The following is a 16,463-nucleotide window of genomic DNA, read 5'->3' on the forward strand; positions in this document are numbered from 1 at the left end:
GTCCAAAACTGATCCCCATAATGACAAGTGGGGAGGTGTCCAAAGGAGAGTAACCAGGATGATAAGAGGACTCAAAACTGTGTCACATGAGGACTGGCTGGAAGAACTAGGAATGAGAGGCCTAGAAAAACAAACTATTTGGAGGAGAGGATGAAGACAGGAATGTTATCCTCAGTTATCTGAGAGTTATCCAGAAGAATGAAAATTATTATTAAAATAATTCTTTGTTAGCTCAAAAGGCAAAACTAGGGTCAAAACATTCCACAAAAGTGGAATGGACTGCCTCAAGAAGTAGTGAGTATACCAGTACTGTGACAGATAAGCACAGAATGGACAACTATCTATTGGGGATGTCATAAAATTAGAATATATAGTGATAATATTAGAATATATGACCTCTAATGTCCCTCTAAACTTTAAAGGTCTATGATAAGGATGCTGCTTCAATATTTTTGAGGATATTTGATTTTTATCAATGTGACTTTTAATGATTCAGAATGGAACCCCTCTATGCAAACAACTTTCAAGGTGAAGTGAATGGTAATATGTATGATCTGCTATCCAGATAATGTGCTTCTGTCTCAACTCAACCAGGTTGGGCCTCAGACAATATACAGTCCATCTTCAGGTCCATCCTCCCAAAAATTTCCAGCTTAGCTGATCGTGCCAGAGCTTCTGCTCTACAGAAATGATTCTGAGAATTAATGGTCACTTCTGTGCCAACACATAGCATGGAAGCAGAATTTCAGTGAAGAATAAGGATGGTAACATTGAATAAATAACATTAAAATATTTTACTCTATAATTTTATTTAACTTCATTTTTGGCTACTAGTGCTACTCATATTTTTGGATAAAAAATCATAATTTCCAATAATGGCCAATTGAGTGTGGCAACATATAAGAAAGAGGAATTTTTATTCCATAAAAAGGTTCAGAAAGTGATTTTCTGGTAACATATGATAAATCACTGCTATTGTGGTATCACTTTTAAAATTACCACTATAGGGCAGAGTCAAGATGGCAGAGTAGAAACAGGACTTCTGTGGGGCTCCGGATTCCACCTCCCCCAATTCATGTAAAAGGGAACTCTAAAGAAACTTTGGAGCTACAGAACCCACAAAATGACACAGAGAAGCTAACCTCCTGCTGAGCACAGCCCAGCAGGCCGGCAGGAAGTGGCCAGCACAATGCTCTGGGAGCCCAGCCCCACGAAACCCAGAGGTTTTAGCCTCAGGGCGGGCCTGCCCAGCCACCGACTAGAAGGACTTCAGATCACCAGCAGCTGTGGTGGTTTCCAGAATTTTCAACCCATAGATGCTAAGGACAAAGTGAGAGGTCAGTGCAGTGTGGACTTTGGAATTCAGTAGTTGGGAGTATGGTTGGCCTTTGACCAGGGGCAAGAATCATCCATGCAGCCGCATGCATGTCGCAGCTTCAGCTCCTGGCCTGCAGACTGTAGGGGGACCAAGCAATCAGTCTGAGGGGTAATCACTCTTGCTTTAACTGCTTGGATCTAGGGTGGAGGTCCTGGGATGTGCGACCAGCTGGTCAGAGCGTGTGGAAGCTCAGAGAGGGCACCCAATTAATACCTTCAGCAGCTGAGAAAACCCCAGCATTTGGTATGAAGCTCTCCTATCTGGTAGCAGAGTCCTACTGTGGCAAAAAGCCCAAAAGTCAAGTAATTGTGTAGCACCATGAGCAGGCAAAGGAAGCAAAGCAAACAGAGCAATCCAACTTTGCACTCCTATTTTGGGGACAAAAAGGATCAAAGCATGAAACAGTAGGAAGACAATGAAGTCAGAACTCCTGCACCAAAAGTTTCCAAGAAAAATACAAGCTGGTTACAGGACATAGAGGACCTTAAGAGAAGTGGAGGAAAAATTGCCAAGAGAAATGAGAACGATGCAAGAAAACCATGAAATGAGTCAACAGCCTGACTGAAGAAAATAACCCCTTAAAAAATAGACTAACCCAAATGGCAAAAGAGGCTCAAAAAGGCAATGAGGAGAAGAATACCTTAAAAAGTCAAATTTGCCAGATGGAAAAAGAATCTAAAAAGCTCACTGAAGAGAATCATTCCTTCAGAATTAGATTGGAGCAAATGGAATCTAGTGACTTTATGAGAAATCAAGATGCTCTTAAACAGATCCAAACAAATGAAAAAATAGAAGGCAATGTGAAATATAGAATTGGAAAAACTACTGACCTGGAAAATAGATCCAGGAGATATAACTGAAAAATTATTGGACTACCTGAATGCCATGATCAAAAAAGAACCTAGAAATCATCCTTCAAGAAATTCTCAAGGAAAATTTCCCTGATGTTTTAGAACCAGAGGGCAAAACAGAGGTTGAAAGAATCCACCAATCACCTCCTGGAAAAGATCCCAAAAAGAAAACTCCTAGGAATATTATAGCCAGGTTCTGGAATTCCCAGATCAAGGAGAAAATATTACAAGAAGGCAGGAAGAAACAATTTGAATATTGTGGAAACACAATCAGGATAACACAGGATCTGGCAGCTTCTAGACTGAGGGTCTGAAGGGCTTGGAATATGATATTCCAGAGGTCAAAGGAGCTAGGATTATAGATGGATTACTAAATTCACAGAATAACAAGTAGGTCAGTGTTGCTAGAACACAGAGGGCCTAAAGGAGAGCAAAGTAAAATAAGCCTGGGAAGACAGACTGCAGGCTAAATGAAAAAGCCAAATTAAGGTACTGATATTTTATCTAGAAAAAAGCTCAGGATTCTAAGAAGTGAAGGTGAGGCCACCATGTATTACAGAAATGGGGACCAGCTTATCCCAAGTAAGGAGGCAGGATATGTCCTCTCACCTTCCCCTCTTCCCCTCTCTAAGCTGGTCTATGCCCCCATACTAGGATGTCCCACTGATGGTATCCTAATAAAGCTGCCCCCAGCCCCAATATTCTAACTTCATTAAAGGCCACACTTAACAGCAGGCCCACTGTACCTACATAGCCAACCCTCTCCCCCCGTATCAATATCCTAACTTCTTCATATATGCCTCACTGCTCACTAAAACAATAGATGTGTCCATGAACTCAAAATACTTACAGAACAGAAGGCATGTCCATGTGATGGGAACCCATCTACTTCCTCTACCTAGCAACTGCCCCCAGACCCATTCCACATATTTCAACAGGTGTGTTCTTATACTCAACCAGAGTCAAATCACCCATTTAGCCAAAGACAGGACCACAATGCCCAACTCTCCATCTTGATCAGACAGGACCACAACTGGAGGGCAGCATGACCAGAATGTTTAATCACCTAACATTGGTTCCTCCTCCATTACCTAATACCTTAACAAACTCCTCCTGTCTTTTTACTCTTAATCATAGTCTGTGTAAATTTTCATTGTGTAACTGTAATGGGAATTTGAAGATATTCAGATATTCCCTGACCCCTTAATAAGCCTAAGGGAATTCGAAGACCTTCCCTGCTTTGAAAATAAACTCTGATCCCTAATAGGCTGAATGTAGTCACATGGAACCTGTGGTGGGAGGAGTTTGCTGAAGGGTAGAGCAGAGCCACAGGAAGCTGGGAGTCAGAGTAAGCTAGATGGTTGGAGGAAAGCATGCATCTGTGGGAGACAAATCTGTAAATATTGGTCTTGTATTGGTTTGTGAGAAGGTTAGAGGATGCTGTGGCTCTCTGTGCTGTTGTGGGTTATTAACTTCTTTGCTACCATGATGGAATCAGCTTTCTGGTTTGGGGATTTGGTTTTCTGGTGTTGGAATAAATGTTTTGCCTCTGTCTTCTATATGGAGAGTCTGTTATATTTTGCAATTGAGCAATATACCAGTAAATTTATAGTGATCACGGGTGCTGTTAATATTGTATTGGCGCCACAGTAATCAGCATCTTTACCCTATAAAAATCCATCTTGCTTCCTCTGAAGTTGTTGGTTCCTCTTGAAACTTAGCCCACTCTATGAGAGGCATCAATCTCAATAAATGCCTATACTTGGGTTAGAGGTGGTCTGACTGAATTCTTTGAAACGGTTCCACCACAACACATAGCAAAACCCCAATAGGCAATACCCCACTGCAACACCACCTCTCTCTTTAGAACCTTGGCTTTTTTCCAGACCAAGCTCAAGTACCACTGCCCATCTACACCTTTTTGATCTCCTTACTCATTAGCTTTTTCCTTTCTTTCCTTCAGTGTCAAGAGGGAGCTATGGAAGATATCTGAGCAGGGAAGTGATATGGTCAGGTCTAAAACTTGTGCTTTACAAGATTTCTTTTTCTGGACAGCTGTAATAGATGGTAGAGGAGGACAGAAGGAAACCAATTAGAAGGCTATTACAATAGTTAAGGAGTATAATGAAATCAAAACAAAGTTTAATAAACAATGAATTTTCGGGGTGGCTAGGTGGCACAGTGAATAGAGCACTGGCCCTAGAGTCTGAAGGACCTGAGTTCAAATGTGGCCCCAGACATTTAACACTTACTACCCGTGTGACCTTGGGCAAGTCACTTAACCCCAATTGCCCTGCCTTCTCCCCCCTCCAAAAAAAAGAAGGAATTTTCATCAATCATAATAAAAAAAAGAAGAGAGCTGTCCACATGGGAGAGGCAGCATGGTTTAGAAAGTATGCTGGACTTAGAGTTGTGAAGGACTTGGGTTTAAAGCTTGTCTTGTATAGCTACAGTCATGGGCCTCTTTAAGTCTCTTATAGTTCTCATTTGTAAAACTGGGATAATTATACTTTATCTTTACAAGGAGGATGAAATAATATATGTTAAACATTTTTCAAACCTTAAAGTTCAATATAAATGTAAAAAGCTAATGTTATGTTTGTATTTATTACCACCTTGTTGAAAGTAAATAGAAAGCAGTCTAAGTTTTCTTCTATGGCTTTGTTCCAGCACAGAAATGATTTCTTCCAGAACAGAAAGTATGTCTTGGCCTAGTACAGGTCCACTGGCAGACCCTACCTCTGAAGATGAATGAAGATTTATTGAATTGAACAAAATCTTTCCATTACCCCCTTCATGGTACACACTGTCCTATTCCAATTTAACTACTCACAATTTAACCTCACAAAAAATCCAACTGACCATCTCTTAGTAGAGAGGATATAACTAGTTACTGTGATGGAAGTCATTTCCAGGTTAGTTGAACATGTATAGCCAGACCACAGACTAGTTGTTCAAACATCAAATTCAAGACTAAATTAGAATGGAGGGAAGATACTGCATGAAATTAGAACAGCTTCAGTCTAAGTTATTCTAACAGCTGTTAAATATCTCCAAAATGTGAAATGGAGAAGGTAAAAACATTATCTCTGATTATCTACCATTTTCTATATAAATTGCATGCCATTAAGAACCCTTAATATAAGTCCTGGAATGGATCCCTAAGCCTCTATATCAGATAAGGAAATGTCATTATTTATAGAGGTATTATTACAATTTATCTTTAAGTTCATCATTCCACCAACCTCCTTCCCTGCATTAAGTCAAAACCATTTTTAAGAGTTGCTAAGAAGCTGCTATGAATTATTTTGAATGAATAAAGAGTTAAGTGCTAACTCTTAAGCAAAGCACTGTACTAAGTGCTAGGTATACAAACAGAAAATTAAATAGACCCTGACCTCAAGGAGCTCACGTGCTAATTTTGGAAATGAAACATTCATTTTCTGATGCAAATAATCACTCTCTATTTGTGCTTTTCTATCAACTTTCTTAAATCTGGTCACATCTGTATTATTGTAAACAAATGTTAATTACATAAGACATAAGATAGTCTTATCATTCTACTATAAGTCTTATCATTCTGCTAAATTAAAATATTTGTCAATCCTGTAATTATAAACATTAAGTCAAAGCAAGTTCTGTACTATAATTAGATACTACATAGTATTACAAAATCATCTTCTTTAATAACCTCAAAATAAAAGAAAGAACATTTACCTTATTAATTAAAATAAATCAGGCTCTGGATGACTATCAATAACTATTCAACTATATCAGTACTTATAATCTGAATGTAAATAAATGAGGATATTTAAACTACAAGATATTTCTAGAACAGGAATTCTTAACCTTTTTTGTGTCATGGACCCTTGGGCAATATGGTGAAATCTATGGCTCTCCTCAAAATAATGTCTTTAAATGCGTAAAATGTGTAGGATTACCAAGGAAATAAATTATATTAATATACAGTTATCAACATTTTTTTTAAAGCAAGGTCACAGATCCCAGGATAAGAATCCCTGTCGTGGAAGACCTTTCCCCATACAGACAATTTTCACTGGTAAGCAAGGCTAGCTAACCTCTTTTTGCCTGAATACCACTCAATGAAGAACCAATGGAGGACAAGAGGAAGCAGAGCCATAAAGCCAAGGTAGAGCCAGTCATAAAGTTCTGGGGATTCCGTACATGGCTGACAATATTTCTGAGTATTTGTTCTCTGTCCTCTTGGACACACCTGAAAAATAGAAAAGCTTTCTTATTTACAGAATTACTTTGGGAATATTAACTAAAAGCATAAAAACAATTACTTAATAAGAGCCTCTATTTCAGTCCAAAGAGTCTTTTACCTACAGACTTCAGAAATTAAAAAAAGACATTCTTAAAGCACAAATGTGTTCCCTTCATGGAACTTGCATAAGATTTATCATAACTATATTATTAAATATTTATAATGAATGGACTCCATGTGCTAAAGTAGTTGACAATGGAAAGCATTAAATAAATTTGAAAATAATTCCACAGGTAGAATGCTAACCTACTACATACAATATGCTATAGCAAATAATAAAAATGGAATGTTTTAATATTTTTAATTAATAATTTAATTTTCATTAATTAAATTAAAAATTAATTAATAATTTAATTAATATTTAATAATGTTTTTAATTAAATGAAAAGTTGGAAATGACTATAAAAGATGATTTAATATGTACTTAGTAAACATAACTTTGCAGGAAGAAATGCACTATTCTGCAGATAATATAATAAAACATGGATTTTTATGCTAATGAACTTCTAATAAATTGAGGAAACTTTTATGAAAAACAGAAGAATAAAATTTTACTTTTGAAAAGATTCTAGGGCAGAGTAGAAGCAGGACCTCCGAGCAGCTCCGGCTTCCACCTTCCCTAATCAATGTAAAAAGGGGACTCTGAACAAACTTTGGAGCTGCAGAACCCACCAAATGACACAGAGAAGCTAACCTCCTGCTGAGGACAGCCCCGCAGGCCGGCAGGAATTGGCCAGCGCAGTACTCTGGGAGCCAAGCCCAGGCCCCTTGAGCCTGAGGTTTAAGCCCCAGGGCAGGCCTGATCAGCCACCTGCCTTAGGGACTCCAGATCAACAGCAGCTGTTGCCATTTCCAGAATTATCAACACACAGATGCAAAGGACAAAGTGAGAGGTCCGTGCAGTCTAGACTTTGGGACCCAGTCAATGGGCGAGTGTAGCTTCTGCCCCTGGGGCAAGAAGCTGCTGAGAAGCCTGCACAGCCAGCCAGCACCACGTGGCAGCTTCAGCTTCTGGCCTGCAGAGTGTAGGGGGACCAAGCGACCAGTCTGAGGGGTAATCGCTCTTGCTTTAACCTGCTTGGATCTGGATTGCAGTCTAGGATGGAAGGCCTGGGGTGTGTGTCCAGCTTGCCAGACCATGTGGAGGCCTCTGAGAGGGCACCCAACTAATACCTCCAGCAGCTGAGAAAACCCCAGCATTTGGGATGAAAGCTCCCCTGTCTGGTGGCAGAGACCTACTGTGGCAAAAAGCCCAGGGGTCAAGTGACTGAGGGGCAACATGACCAGACAAAGGAAGCAAAACAAACAGAAGACTCCAACATTAGACTCCTACTTTGGGGACAAAAAGGAGCAAAGTATGGAACAGGAGGAAGACAGTGAAGTCAGAACTACTGCACCAAAAGCTTCCAAGGAAAATACGAGCTGGTTACAGGCCATAGAGGACCATAAGAATCAGATAAGAGAAGTGGAGGAAAAATTGGGAAGACAAATGAGAACGATGCAAGAAAATTATGAAATGAGAGTCAACAGCCTGACTGAGGAAAATAACACCTTAAAAAACAGACTAACTGAAATGGCAAAGGAGACTCAAAAAGACAATGAGGAGAAGAATGCCTTAAAAAGACAAATTTGCCAGATGGAAAAAGAATCTCAAAACTCAATGAGGAGAATCGTTGCTGTAGAATTAGATACTAGAGCAAATGGAAGCTAATGACTTTATGAGAAATCAAAATGCTGTTAAACAGATCCAAACAAATGGAAGACTTAGAAGGCAATGTGAAATATCTCATGGGAAAAACCACTGACCTGGAAAATAGATCCAGGAGAGATAATTTAAAAATTATTGGACTAACTGAAAGCCATGATCAAAGTAAGAATCTAGAAATCATCCTCCAGGAAGCTCTCAAAGAAAATTGCCCTGATGTTTTAGAATCTGAGGGCAAAACAGAGGTTGAAAGAATTCACCGATCACCTCCTGAAAAAGATCCCAAAAAGAAAACTCGTAAGGTTCTGAAATTTCCAGATCAAGGAGAGAATATTACAAGCAGCCAGGAAGAAACAATTTGAATATTGTGGAAACACAATCAGGATAACCCAGGATCTGGCAGCTTCTACACTGAGGGATCAAAGGGCTTGGAATATGATATTCCAGAGGGCAAAGGAGCTGGGATTAAAACCAAGAGTGACCTACCCAGCAAAACTGAGTATCATGTTTCAGGGGAAAATATGGTCATTCACTGGAATAGAGGACTTTCAAGAATTTTTGATGAAAAAACCAGAGTTGAATAGAAAAGTTGACATTCAGATACAAGAAGCAAGAGAAGCATGAGAAGGTAAACAGGGAAAAGGAATCATAAGGAACTTATCAAAGTTGAACTATTAACATTCCTACATGGAAAACGATAATTGTAACTGATGAAACTTTTCTCAGTATGAAAAGAGTTGAAGGGAATAGAAATATATATATATGAGGGTATATGGGCATATGGATACATATGTGAATGTGTGTATATATGTTTACAGGTATACATAGATAGAGGGCACAGGACCAATTTAACAGGAAGGGATGATACTTAAAAGGTGAAATTAAGAGGTGAGCGAGGAATATAATGAGAGGAGGTGGGGAGAAAGAGAATGGGGTAAACTATCTCATATAGAAGAGGCAAGGGGAAATGGTTACAATGGAGGGGAAGAATAGGAAGGCAAAAGGGAATGGGTCAATCTTATTCCCATTGAATTTGGCTTGGGGAGAGAATGAAATACACACTAAATAGGATATCTCACCCTACAGGAGAGTAGGGGGGAAGGGGATGAGAGGGGGGATGATGGAAGGGAGGGCAGGCGGGGGGGGGAGGGAAGTTGGAAGCACCCACTTTTGAAAAGGGATGGGATCAAAGTAGAGAATAGAACAAGTGGGAGGTGGGATAGGAGGGAGGGAAATACAGTCAGTCTTTTAAAATATATCTACTATGTTATTGTTTTGCATTAGCTACACATGTACAACCTATACTGAACTGCTTATCTTCCCAGTAAGGGTAGATGACAAGGGAGGAAGGGAATGAATCTGGAATTCAAAGTTTTAAAATCAAATGTTTAAATATATATATATATATATTTTTTTTTAAAATATATATATATATATTAATACTATCTTACATGTAATTGGGAAATAAGATATACAGGCAGTGGGGCATAGAGATCTACCATGCCCTACTGGAAAAGTCGAAAGGGGTAATTGGAGAACATATGGGAGAGAGCAGATTGGAGGAGGGGATATCCTGTGGGACTGCTCTTTGGGGAGGTGGGTAAGGGGAAAAACAGGGAGAAAATTTGTAACTCAAAATCTGGCAGAAATGAATAATGTAAATGAGAAGTTAATAAAGAATTTGAAAAATGAAAAAAATTTTTTAAAAAGAAATAAAACAAAACAAAAACAAAGATAAGATTCTAAAAAGCAATGAAGATCAAAAACCGGCCAACGAAGCACTAAATAAAGATAAAGCTTACCCCGCATTCTCCATATATCTCAGTTGAATCATTTTTATATATCAGTGTCTTCCCACAATAAAGTCCAAGGCATGCTGGTTGAATATCAATAGCTTTTTAAAAACAAACACCAAAATAGTAACATATTATTGAACATACTAATGAAATAACAGTGGAAACATTTCTGCACAAACATTAAAATAATATTTCAATGTCACCTCACTATATCACGATTTCCTTTAGCTGGAAGCAAGCTGTACAAGCACAGAGAAGGCAGATCTTAAAGTGCTATATAAATGTTACCTATTAATAACATTTACAGTCAGAGACCATAAGGACCATGATATGTAATTTTCAATCTTATTTCTATGCAATTTCAAAGTTCTAGACAAGAATATAATTCCTGTCTGAATATGGCTTTTTGTAACAGATAATTGAGATACATAAATATTAAGCACTTAATAATGGACATGGTACTTCTCCCTTTGTCTCTCTCAAGCTTGATTCCCTACCACATGGCACTGGTTCTACTGCCTTAAACACAATAGGAAAATATCATGATCTGGTCACAGTGCATACTTACTGGTAGATCTCCAAATAATTGGTGCCTCCACCATAAACACACACTTAGCTTTTAGGTATAGCAATTCCCAGGAGAAGAGAAGCAGACTAATGGCTAACATTGATATAACACCTATACCAGGAACTGTGCTAAGTGCCTTTCAGTTATTATCTCCTTTGATCCTCACAACAACCCAGTGAGACATATGCTATTGTTATCTCCATTTTATAGATGAGAAAGCAGAGGCAAACAGCTAAATGACAGCTATTAAGTGTTTAAGTCTGCAACTGAACTCAGGTCTTCCTGACTCCAGGCTGAGCACTCTATCCACTCTATCACCAAGCTGTTAACAACTCTATAGAGTTTTGCTCTATCTCTTCATATCAATATATACATATAGCCCTCTCAAGGCTTTCAAAAAATTAAAAACAATGCATATATGCCTCCTAAAATCCTTCAAAGCATGCCATTAGAACTTGGCTCTAATGCTTGGGTTGTACGGCATATGGGTGGAAATTTTTTTAAAGAACTTCACCTACAATGACTGTTTCCCCGATTTCCCCAGTAAGCTGTGATTCCTCCCCTCCTTAAATCTTTGAGGGAAAAAATTTAAACTCTCCTGCATACTTAGTCATTTTATAACTTGCTTTTTGGTTATTTGTATGATTTGCCTCATCAAAGCTCCTCAAAGGCAGACATTTGTTGTTTTCCATCCATGCTATCTACAATACAATGCCTTTCACAGAGCAGGCCTTTCATAAATGCTTGTTAAAGTGAATTGGAAAAAATTTAAACTGAAAAAGATTTTAATTTGTTAACATCAGTATATAAAAGAATTGTTGAAAATGTTTAAGACCCCCTTCAAAAAGAGATTTTTGCTTAGATGATGCAATCAGAAGAGCAACATTAGAAAATAAAATTCCAATGTAGAACTTGTTAAAAATAACTATTTTAAATGTGCATAGGATTAAAGTGAAAAGAATTGACAATTATTTAAATATTCTTTAACGTTAAATGACAAATTTTTCATAAATTCAAACCCATGCTCTAGGTCTCCTGAAATATCCTTCTTTACTCAAAGACTAAAGATAACAGTATCTTTCTTAATTGAGAGCTGGAGAAACTAAAAAGTAGCACATACCAAGTTGGTTCCTGTTTAATTTTACTCAATTTCTGGGTGTCTCCTAGGCCACACCCTCTTCTGTTTCTTTACTAAATTTCCAGAGGTTCCTTTGTCACAACCTGGCCTGGCCTGCTAGTGCCAGTCATAAGGATAAATTCCCATAGGTCCCCCAAGACACAACAACATTCTACCTGCCCTAAATTTGGGGCTTAAATTTTGTAATCACCTGCCTTCATCAGTTGACCTCTCTCCATTCACAGAAATTCTGCTTGAACTCATTCCCCAAGATAACTCAGTCAAATCCCCTCTTACTCTAACCATCTCAGAAACACTGAACTCTGAGTGCTAAAAGCAATCCCAGTTGTCCATTCATTCCTATCCACCTTAATCCTAATATCCCACTCCCCACTCTCAGACTACGCAATGTCTCACTCGTGATTTGCCAACCCCTACCACTGTGCCCTATGGAAATCCCAATTCATATCATATTGAACAAACATACTCTAAATTTAAGGAGGGGGGCAAAGAGGGGTGGAATGACAAAAGGAAGGGCAGATTAAGGAATGCAGTGGTTAGAAGCAGAAAAGACTTCTGAGGATGGAAGAAACAGAAGAAAATAGGACAGGGGGAAATAACACAGTAATTATAACTATGAATGTGAATGGGATGAGCTCATCTGTAAAATAAAAATAAAAATTTAAAAGCGGATAGAAGAATGGAATCCAGAATTCAAAAATATATTGTTTAAAAAAGATACTTAAAACTTAATATGCTTCAGCTGAAGTAAAAGACACAGGACTAGTAATCATGATCTCAAAAACAAACCTAATTAAAAGAAACGATCATTGAAACTACGTTTTGCTAAAAAGGTACCACTGACAGTGAAATAGTATAAAAAAAAATTTACAGCAAGTTTCTCAGATAAAGGCTTTATCTCTCAAATATATGTGGAGTATAGAACTGGGTCAAGTTGATATTTTTTTAAAAAGCCATTCCCCAATTGATAAATGGTCAAAGGATATAAACAGGAAGTTTTCAGAAGAAAAAAAATCAAAGCTATCTACAGTCATAAAAAAATGCTCTAAATCAGTTGATGAGAGAAAGGCAAATTAAAACAATTCTGAATTACTACCTAACACCTTTCAGAAATGACAAATTGTGGAGAGGATATGGAAAAACAGGCACACTAATGAACTGCTGGTGGAGTAGTAAACTAGAGCAATCATTCTGGAGAACAATTTGGAACTATGCCCAAAAGACTAATTGACACTAAAAGACACTACCACTACTAAGTCTGTATCCCAAAGAGATCAAAGAAAAGGGAAAAGGATCTATACATGCAAAAATATTGATAGCAGCTCTTTTCATGGTGGCAAAGAATTGGAAATTGATGGGATGCTCATCAATTGTGGAATGGCTGAACAAGTTGTGGCATATGATTGTAATTAAGTACTACTATGTCATAAGAAATGACAAGGGGGCAGGAGGGTTTCAGAAAAACATGGCAAGACCTATATGAACTGATGCAAAGTGAAGTGAGAAGAATCCGGACATCACTGCGCACAATAACTGCAATGTTGTGATAATGATCAACTATGAAAGACTTGTCTACTCTGACCCATACAATGATCCAAGACAATTACAAAGGACTCATGATGACAAAATGCTATCCACCACCTGAGAATTGATGTATATAATTTTCTCACTTTATTTTTCTTGCTTTTAAAAAATATGGCTAATATGAAAATGTTTTGCTTGATTTCACATGTATAATTGATATGATATTGCTTGCCTTCTCAGGAGGAATGGGGAAGGAGAGAATTGGAAACTTAAAATTTTAAATGAAAAGAATTTAAAAATAATTAACACGTTGATTTGAATAAATCTTGATAATCTCAAACAAACAAAAACCAAGCCCTTACCCTCATTTTAGACCTCCTCCTTTCTCACACCCCTTCTGTGTCTGGAATTCACTGAGACCTGGTTCCTTCCAGACAACACTACATCCCTGACCATCCTTTGTAGTACTGGTAGCACTTTTTTTTCACCTCCCTCTACCCCTAATCTGATCCCAGTGGTTTTCTTTACTTCCCATTGCCCAGTTCAGATATTCCCTTAACCATCAACACTCAACAACCTCAACTCCTCTGAGGTTCATTCTATACAAATTTTTCACCCAATATGTATCACATTGGCCATTAAAGACTAGAACATTCTTCCTCCCTTTTTAATCAGTTCTGTGTCTGGCTTAGGTCTCTTTTACCATCCCAACTCCTGCTCTTATAATAGGGGACTTCAATGTGTATATTAAATATCCTGACTTTACAGATTCTCAATCTATTCAATTCATATAACCAATTCTTCCACTCCCTCTCAGTCAAGCTATGTGTCAACATCCACAAGTATCCTGTCATATTTAATAATTCTGATATTCCTTTATCCAATAATAATCCTTTATAAGTGTAAAACTATCCCTACACTTTACTACTTCTAACCCTTTTTTTCATCCTTTTCTTAACTTCCAATCCATTCACCCCTCAGTACTTTCTGAAAACATCAATCCTGTTCTGGCTCTCTCTTCTCAACTGTGACCCCTTAGTGAACTAGTTCTACTCTACACTATAGAATTCTCGTTCTTTCCTCTTGCCTATCACACCTCACCAAACCTATGCTACTCCAGTTCCTACTCCAATCTTACTTACCTGCCAAACAGAATTGAAGAAAGTCATAAAACCATGCTGAGAAGAGTCCACTTCAAATTTATGTGATCTAAACTCAAATGAGTCCTCACTGAAACAAGGCAATCTTTCTTTAATTCTCAACCTCAATTCACTGTTATGGCTGTTCAAAATATTATCTTCTTTCCACAAGCCCCCCATGGCATTCCCTCCCCTGACTCTCTTGGTTGAGGTCCTTGTTTCATACTTCACTGGAAAAACAGGTTGTCTGCCTAAAGTTCTTCTCTTTCTCCTTATCTCACATCCCTCTCCTCCTTCAATCCAGCCTCTGATGAAGACCTGGTCTTTTTCCTTGTCAAAGACATACTCTCTGATCCCTACCCCTCCCATGTTCTTCACCAGACTGCCCCCACTATCACCTCCCTTCTCCTTAATCTTCAATCTTTTCCTATTGAATGGCTGCATCCCTGATACCTACAAATACCCAAATCTCCCCCATCCTTTAAAATAAATTTTTTAAAAAAATCGTCACTATATGCTTCCATCCCTGCTAAATATCTTCCCATTTCTCTCCTCCCCTTCTTGGCTAAACTCCTTGAAAAAAAAAATCTGATTGATTGCTTCTGCTTTTTAAAAAAATGTTGCAAGTTTTATTCACCAGTAAATTTGTGTATTCACAAAATACTTCATTGTTTTGAATTTTTTTTAATGTAAAACCCCACTGAAAGGGTTCTACCTAATCCTCAGATTCAGATCCTTCCTCCTCTTGACTAATTTGGAAATAATGAAATTTTGGAAGTCTCCTTGTTTTATGTAACCACATGACACCATTCCTGAAGACTGTTCTTAAGGTATTTCTTGGTAAGGTATTTTAAGCGCTGTCTGGAGAACTATTTCTCAGACACGATTGTGATCTTATTTTTTGAAAAGTTCAATATAAATAACACTTTCTAGTTTTCCAGGCTTCAAGAACTGTTGAAAATTTCTACAAAGATTCCATCCTCTACTGGATGGTTAAGATCAAGGTTAAACTTCAAAGCTGATTTCTTAGTCTTTTCTCCTCCTCCTTGCACCCTTCTCTTTTCTATTCCTTCTCTCCACCCCCTTTCTTCTAATCCTCTTCTTTTTTTGTTTTTGCAGGCCCATCTTAGACATCAAATGTGGAAAGACAATTCTCATTCTTCTAAACCTCCTGCCATTTGGTTTTTGACCTCATCTTTATCATTTCTTCCTCCACCACATGTGTCAAGTAACCCTTTCTCTCTACTCACACAGTCACCACCCTAGCTCAGGTCCTCATTACCTCTCCCTACTATTTCAATAGCTTCCTAACCGATCTCCCTGTTTCAATGTAATACAATCTTCACACAATTGCCAAAATAATTTTCCTAAAGCAAAGGGTATGTCCCTCCTCCTACCCTACAGGCTCCCCATTACCTCTAAGATAAAAAACAGACATCACTGTCATTTGAAGTTCTTCATAACTATGCCCCTTTCTAACTTTCCAGTTTTCTTACATATTACTTTCCTCCACATACCATACAGCCCAGCCATACCCCAGGTCTCAAGTGCATATTAAGTGCTTAATAAAAATTCATTAGATTGATTTTTAATTGTCAGAATCACAATGCTTTGCTCAGAATAGGTACCTAATAAATGTGTACTGATCCTCTTTAATATAAAGTCAGAGATAATCCTGGAAATGATTTAATTTGGCAAAGTCTCTTGAGGATGATGAGTCCATTCAGTTTCACTCACTCTTCACTCAACCTCTCCGGTAGCCAACTCAGGGATTTACCCATGGTACTGAGTAAATACATATTTATACATACTGAATATTTAAGTGAATCGTAGAATTTAAGAGATGAGCAGGAAAATTAAAAAAAAAATTAAATCGCGAAATCACTTCCCTGAATATTTGCAAACTACAGACACTTATATAAATATCATTAATAGTTACTACTCAAAATTTTAAATTGTGAAATAACTTCCCCAAACCTTTGCAAACCTTAAAGCGCTATATAAATAATAAACGTATTAAACTCAGCATTTAAAATTTTGAGATCATTCGGCCACCCCATGCAAATCGTAGTTTAC

The 16,463-nt window shown here is 37.9% G+C and overlaps 1 protein-coding gene and 1 pseudogene across 6 annotated transcripts in view; both read right to left on the minus strand.

Moving 5' to 3' along the window:
• JKAMP (JNK1/MAPK8 associated membrane protein) overlaps nucleotides 1-16,463 on the minus strand; it is a 449,359-nt gene that overhangs the window by 14,968 nt on the left and 417,928 nt on the right. For 4 of the 6 annotated variants that reach the window (XR_011169041.1, XM_069092068.1, XM_069092069.1 and 1 more), the window contains 2 exons: nucleotides 10,025-10,116; nucleotides 6,309-6,463 (listed from right to left, as the gene is read on the minus strand). Coding sequence is in view for 5 of the 6 variants with exons in the window: in XM_069092068.1 (XP_068948169.1) it covers nucleotides 6,309-6,463; nucleotides 10,025-10,116 (247 nt within the window). In the remaining variant the exon portion in view is untranslated. Of the gene's footprint in view, nucleotides 1-6,308; nucleotides 6,464-8,323; nucleotides 8,493-10,024; nucleotides 10,117-16,463 lie in introns of those variants that run through there. The other 2 variants (XM_069092070.1, XM_069092071.1) reach the window with 2 other exon arrangements.
• LOC138164117 (ribosomal protein eL22-like 1 pseudogene) lies at nucleotides 10,123-15,514 on the minus strand (annotated as a pseudogene).

Source organism: Petaurus breviceps, unplaced genomic scaffold (genome assembly GCF_028583685.1).
Source record: "Petaurus breviceps papuanus isolate PSGF00001 unplaced genomic scaffold, PetGlider_PUasm1.0 189, whole genome shotgun sequence".
Taxonomy (NCBI): domain Eukaryota; kingdom Metazoa; phylum Chordata; class Mammalia; order Diprotodontia; family Petauridae; genus Petaurus; species Petaurus breviceps.